This window comes from Priapulus caudatus, unplaced genomic scaffold (genome assembly GCF_000485595.1).
Source record: "Priapulus caudatus unplaced genomic scaffold, Priapulus_caudatus-5.0.1 Scaffold30, whole genome shotgun sequence".
Lineage (NCBI taxonomy): Eukaryota > Metazoa > Priapulida > Priapulimorpha > Priapulimorphida > Priapulidae > Priapulus > Priapulus caudatus.
This window is the reverse complement of record NW_014577091.1, coordinates 389,569-396,624: the sequence shown is the minus strand read 5'-3', so window position 1 is coordinate 396,624 and position 7,056 is coordinate 389,569. Positions and strand designations below refer to the sequence as shown.

The 7,056-nt window shown below is 43.2% G+C and overlaps 1 protein-coding gene across 1 annotated transcript in view; it reads left to right on the top strand.

Moving 5' to 3' along the window:
• Window positions 1–7,056, top strand: part of LOC106816148 (pyruvate carboxylase, mitochondrial-like) — a 49,361-nt gene that overhangs the window by 24,579 nt on the left and 17,726 nt on the right. Inside the window, exons 2-3 of the mRNA XM_014820705.1 lie at window positions 4,663–4,990; window positions 6,637–6,821. Coding sequence (XP_014676191.1) covers window positions 4,795–4,990; window positions 6,637–6,821 — 381 coding nt within the window. The 5' untranslated portion in view covers window positions 4,663–4,794. The remainder of the gene's footprint in view (window positions 1–4,662; window positions 4,991–6,636; window positions 6,822–7,056) is intronic.

Below are 7,056 nucleotides of genomic sequence, written 5' to 3'. Positions count from 1 at the left end.
TCTCTCTCTCTCTCTCTCTCTCTCTCTCTCTCTCTCTCTCTTCTCTCTCTCTCTCTCTCCCTCCCTCCCTCCCTCCCCTCCCTCCCTCCCTCTCACTCTCTCTATCTCTCTCTCGTACTTTTTGCCACTTTACCGAAAAACACTTTAACTCCAAGCCGCTAACCTTTCGGTTAGGCCGTAGCCTGACCTAGTTGGTAATTTCACCCTCATTTTCAAACTCCATTCTGTGGATCTTGAAGTAAACTCTTACATTCGTGTGAACGCTCACACATGTTGAACGCCATGGTTCGCGTGCTAGGCGTCTCAGAATGTTCACCTACATTCTCACGTCCATGGTTACAAATTGTCCATGTTTACAAATTGTTTTGATTTCCATAACGACTGTTTTACTCTGAGCTTTAGTTTTATGTGCATAGCAAGTATTATATAGCTATATATCTATTCACTATAAATGTCTATATTGTACTAGGTATCAGGACAAATACCCCCTGGACAATCACCCCCCGGAAAATTATCCCCCAGACATTTACCCCCCATGCCATTCATCCCCGGACAATTACCCCCCGGACAATTACCCCCCGGACAATTGCCCCCCGGACAATCACCCCTGGACAATTACCCACCGGACATTTACCCCCCGGACAATCGCCCCCGGACATTTACCTCCCGGACAATTACCTCCGGACAATTACCCCCTGGACAATTACCCCCGGACATTTACCCCCCGGACAATCACCCCCCTCCGGACAATCACCTCCCGGACATTTAGAGGAGGAGATAGAGGACGACGGAGAAGGTAGTGGAGGAGGAGGAGTAGGAGGGGGAGAGAAGGAGGTAGAGGAGGTGCAGGTGGTGGCTGAGGGAGGAGGAAGAGGAGGAGGGGAGGAGGAGGTAGAGGCGCCCTCCTCTACCTCCTTCCTCCTCCGCCTTCTCTCCTCTTCCTCCTCCACCTTCTCCCCCCTCTTCCACCTACTCTCCTCCTCCGCCACCTTCTCCCCTCCACCACCTGGCCCTCCGCTACCTCCTCCCTTCTCTACCTCCTCCTCCCTTCTTCCACCACCTTCTCCCTCTCCTCCACCTCCTCTCCTCCTCCTTCACTTTCTCTCCAACTCTCCTCCTCTCCTCTCCTCCTCCTCCACTTTCTCCCCCTCCGCCATCTCCCCCCTCCTCCGCCACTTCCCCACGTTCTCCCACCCCTCCACCTCCTCTCCTCCACCTCTTCTCTCCTCTCCTTTCCTCCTTCTCCTCCACCTTCTCCCTCTCCACATTCTCCCACTTATCCTCCACCACCTCCCCACGTTCTCCTCCTCCTCTTCCTCCACTTCTCTTCTTCTCCTCCTCCACCTTTTCCATCTCCTCCACCACCTTCTCCCTCTCCTCCACCTCCTCTCCTCCACCTCTTCTCTCCTCTCCTTTCCTCCTACCTCCCCTCCCTTCTCCTTCCACCTCACCTTCTCCCCCTCCTCCACCACCTTCTCGCCCCCACCTTCTCCCCTCCTCCACCACATTTCTTTCCCTCCTCCTCGACCTCCTCCCTGTATCACTGTGTCAAACAATGAATAATAAACAACAAAGTGAGGTTAAAATGGTCGGGGGTGATTGTCGAGGGTGATTTGTCCGTGGGTGAATTGTCTGGGTAAAATTTGTCCGGGGGGTAAATGGCCGGAGGGGTAATTGTCCGGGGGGTAATTGTCCGGGCAGTATTTGTCCTAGAACCCAAAAATCAATAAACAGTGTTGAATGAACAGTGTGAAACAGTGTTGGAGTGTGAACCAACAAACAACCGACGTTGAGTAGTTTGAGGAGCATAGTAGTCGATCATACGTGATTGACACGAGCAACGGTGAGCTTAGATGCAATTGCCGACATAAACAGGGGATTTCGAATCAACCTGTGACGCAAATTTCATCTCCACCAGACGTGATGACATCGCCTTCTATCTTGCCTGCTGTTCAGGATTAGGTGGAATAGAACAAATATGAAACACGAGGGCAGTCCTCCAGAGCAAACAGAGGACGACTGCTCTCGCAATATGAAAAACATATTCATAAATAAGCAAGAGCATACTCTTGTGCTGTCATAAAATCTTACTTATTCACATAATATGAGTCATACTTATTCATTAATTCAATTGTCTTCACGTATATCCATGCTGTATTGCGTTACGCATGCTATTGTATAGTGAAGATTTTAAAAATCCACGTAAAAAAGAGGAATATGTAATGATATTGCCATATCTTTTGAAATAACGCAAGACAATGGGAGACGAGATTCTCTATGGAGGTGGCTATGTAGAATGGACTTCTCAGACGAGATTCCTAATAACCAGCACTTTATTGACTTTATATATCCGTGTTATATTTTTACATACTCAGCTTCGATTACTTTTTTTGCGTGTCATAACTAGTATTGTCTTTCTGAACGTTTCCATGGCAGTGAGAGTACCTGCTGTAAATAGATATGGATATTCCAAAATATAATTTCATGTCGGTCCGGTGCCAAAAGCACCTTGCATTACTATCAGACTCCATGGTTTCAATGGGTTTGTCATCAGCAGCACTTGGTGTGAATCCTCGAAAATTTTGCTATACATAACCAAAATTAGAGAATTGCCCACCTATTGTGAACACAATATGATCCACAAGAAAATTAAGTCGATTTTTAATTAAATTTAAATTGAGTTTTAGAAACATACAGATTCCGTTTAGGTCATTCCGGTGATTGTTTGTGCATTATCGTTATCTTTGTTTTGATAATTAGACATCAGATATACCATCAGTTTGTTGTGGATCTTTTCTTTTTAAGCGCAGAGATCCCTTCAATTTCCTTGATCAAAAGTTAAACTCTTTCGTACTCTTCGCTTCTTTTTCGTACACCTAGTGAGCATATAACTGAATAATGGCCAAAAAACCCTGGCCAGCCATCATGATCATTAAGCCACGTTTTGTGAAAGATTTTGTACAAGGTTGGCCTAATTAGTCGTTTTCCTCACCAATCTTCGTGCCCCTTACTATACTACGACCTGAGTCTGATCTTGATTTTTATAAACGAGAATGTAGTTAATCAGAAGTGCGAGGAAACTGTTTAGTTTGAAATTGATTACATGACAATGAAAAGCGTCTAAGTAGCGAGTACAGTAAAAACCTGCGTATAAGAACCTGCATTTTTCTAAGTTAGCCTAAAAAGGTTCTTATATAATTGGTGTTTACTGGGAAATTAGGCTATTTAGGTTCTTAAATTGGTTCTTAAGAAAAAAGGTGCTTGTTGGTTGTAGAATATTGGTGCGGTTGTTGGTTTTATGTTGGTGCGGTTTATTGTTTATATAAAATATGCATATAATTATGTCTAAATGACTGCAATCTAGACAAATACAAACTCTATTCTAGGTTATCTTATTTCTTTTTTGTTTTAGTTGATTTATGAATTTTTAAGTGTTAACTGAATTTTATCAAATAAGAACCTGTTTCAAATTTTAGGCTAAAACGGGTTCTTATGTCAAGGGGGTCTAAATGGAAAATCTTAGCCTAACAGCTACTAGGTTCTTAATCACTAGGTTCCCATACGTGGGTTTTTACTGTAGTCTTCATGAAGTGTAAATATGCTTGCAGTTCTCGTTTTTTATTAGCTTGCCTTGACATCGTCAAGATGAGCTATGGCCACTGGGTGTCGTCTGTCGTATGTCCGTCCGTCAACATTTGGCTACGGTCAACGATAACTCAAGAACCGTTTGACCCACATGTTTCAAATTGCATATAGTTGTTACTCCCATGGGAGAGGTTTGAACGTCCTATTTTGGAGCATGCCAGTCTACCTACATTCGAGCCACGTCCACTTTTTGGCATAAGTCAGTTCAGGTTCAACGGATTTTGCTCATTTCTGGTATCATTTTTGGTATTATTCATTATCATATATGTGAATGAATGGGGACTGGTCCCAAAACATATCACACAGGTTTTTATTTTTTTTTTAATTATGCAAATTAGGTAGATTTTGGCAATTTTACTATGCATTTCAGTGTCTGCCTACGGTCAACGATAATTCGAGAACCGTTTGACCCACATGTTTCAAATTGCATGCAGTTGTTACTCCAATGGGAGAGGTTTGAACGTCCTATTTTGGAGCACGCCAGTCGACCTACTTTCGAGCCACGTCCACTTTTTGGCAAAAATGGAAATGGCCATCTAAATTCATTCGATTTTGTTAAATTTTGGTATTATGTGGTGGTGTAAGGCTAGCCCCAAAACAGTTGTTACTCCTATGGGAGAGATGACAACGTCCTATTACGTTTATTTCGTCTAGCTGGTCAACAACTCTACAATCATACCTATATACGTGTAATATTGTGCTTTAGATTCTTTGTTACAGTAATTTGACTGGAATATTTTATTGTTTTTATTTGCGCGATATTCGAAAACCAAAATGGCCATCATTTAGACGTAGCGCCATCTCTCGTCAAGATTTCAGACTTTTATAGATCTGAAACATTTATTTTCGCATCAAAACTTATGCATATATCATTATCAAGAGTATATAATGGGAGATATGCTATATAATGGGAGTTCTCCCATATATACTCTTGCTTTATATATCCCCCCTCCCCCTTCTATCACACCCAAGGTGAGCTACAGTGTCATTGACACTTTCATCCTGTATGTATTGCAGGCTTGGGAGACTTGTACACCGATATACTAGAGAGGGAAGTCGCATCAACCTTGACGCCGGGCTCTGGCCTCTTTACCACGGCAACTGGGATCGAACCTCATCATATAGACTAGAGCCGACCACATTGCAACGATGTTGAGGTTACGCACTCGAGTGGTTGAACTAAGCATGGCCGGCACTGCCCACCTGGCACAAATATTGCCAGGCAATGGCCGATTGCTTGGATACCGGTTGCCATACCAGCTTCTGGCGTGTAAGCAGACGACATGTGCGACCGACCCGAATGTGAAAGAAAGACCAATAAAGAAACTTCTGGTAGCAAATAGAGGTAATCTATAATTTACTTCCTTTCACATATAAATAATGTGAATTGCACTATATCGAATATTGTACTCTTGTGCATGACTGTAATCAAATTTAGACAAGTTTTTTTCTGTAACTGTAACTGTAATATAAATATAATTTTTAGCTCATCTGACGTAGTCAGATGCAGCTTGTAGAATCGCATGATCGTCCGTCCATCCGTCCGTCCGTTCGTCAATAGTTGGGCACAAATCTTAACCGCTCGACGTACGGTCACGATATTCAGGACGTCGGGGGGTATCGTGAAAAGGACTCAGGATGACCAATTTGGGGGTCAAAGGTCAAAGGTCAAGAAGTGTAAAAGAAGGGGGAACATTCCCTCCTTACCTTAAGGTATAGGGAGGAAATGCAAAATTGCGGCACAAATCTAAACGGCTCGACATAGGCTCGTGATAGTCGGTGTATAGCATCATGGTCGGAAAAGCCATCACTGTGCAGAAATTGGAGCGTCACAGCGTCAAAGCGTCAATGGGCACAGGGCTGATTTTAGCCATTTTCTGAGGACATGTCTGACGGCAAGCGATTAAAAACTTTTTGTCTTCAGCGGTGCACCTACCATTTTTATGCCTTTATTAAAAGGAACCATGCAAATGTACTTGTCCGCTGACATGCGAAGAGTAAGTGTCTGATAACCTTTTGACCTCAAGAGGCAGGTATGAACTTTGGATTTGTTTTACTGTTAGGAAAGATTTGACTGCCGGCGTTTGCCTAGTTAGAATTAATACATGCTGGATGTATGAGGCTAACAATGCTCACAGTTGAAATTCTCCAAAAGCTAAATTTGGCGTTGAAGGAAGGGTCGTTATGCTCCTTTAAATCGTATAATTTCTATTGCCATTCTTACCTTGTCAGTGAGTTACATGTAACTTATGCCACTTGCCGTGCGCGCTGCCAGTGCATTGTGGTTCGGTGATATGTACTGTGTGTTTCTGCTCTGCTGTTACATTTAGTTACAGGTGGCAGCTCTACTATTTCAGCCCTCGTAGGCTTGCATAGGTAATGGGAATGAGGGCTTACCTATTCTGTCTATCAACATAGTTGTTGCTACTACGTAACAATGGGAGCTTCCATCTTTAATTTAGACACTTAAATGTAGTGCCATTCTCGTGGCAGACTTCATAACCGATCCCAACGAACATTCCTTCGAGAAGCGTTCCTGATACCATCCCTGTGTTTCTTCCACTGTTTTGGCGCGTATGTTGAACAAATTTGGGACTAACAGGCGTTTACTATGAATCCCACGCACTTCCACACAGACGTCACCGCAGTAGACGTTAGATGAGCGCTTCGTGCCCGTGTCGCTCAGCGGCACTTGTTTCTAAAGTCATGTGTGAGGAAAGTCTGCAGGTCTGCATTTGGTAGCAAATGCAAGACAATATCTCTCGCTATGAGCTTGCTTTTTATCGACATCGCTGATTCACATATCTGTTAAATTCATGTTCTCATTACTGGTAGAATGCCATCACTATGGAATGTGTCAAAATTCAAACGTTCAATTGATCGATTGATTGTTTAATTGAAGTCGTTTAATCATTCAAACGTTCAATTGATCGATTAATTGTTCAATTGAACAGTCGTTTAATCATTCAATAATTGTATTCTATTTGCTAGGGGAGATTGCGGTCAGAGTGTTCCGAGCATGTCAGGAGCTGAATATACGCTCGGTGGCGATATACTCCGAGCAGGATAGGTACAAGATGCACCGACAGAAGGCAAATGAATCCTACCTAATAGGAAAAGGGTTGGAACCCGTAGCTGCCTACCTAAACATACCGGAGATTATACAGATAGCTCTGGTGAGTATAGGAAAACGATAGAGTGACAGTCAATTAGCCAAAATATAGATGGTAGCTGTAGGGCTAGCACTCATTATTTTAAGCTGAAGGGGTCTGGGTTTAAGTAACAATTTGATCACTGCTGTTGTATTGTCAAGCAATGCACTTTATCTTGATTTGATTTGGGTAATAGGTTTCGAGCGATATAGCTCAGTGTAATGACCCTAGGACTGTTACGGCTAGTTCGAGTTCAGGT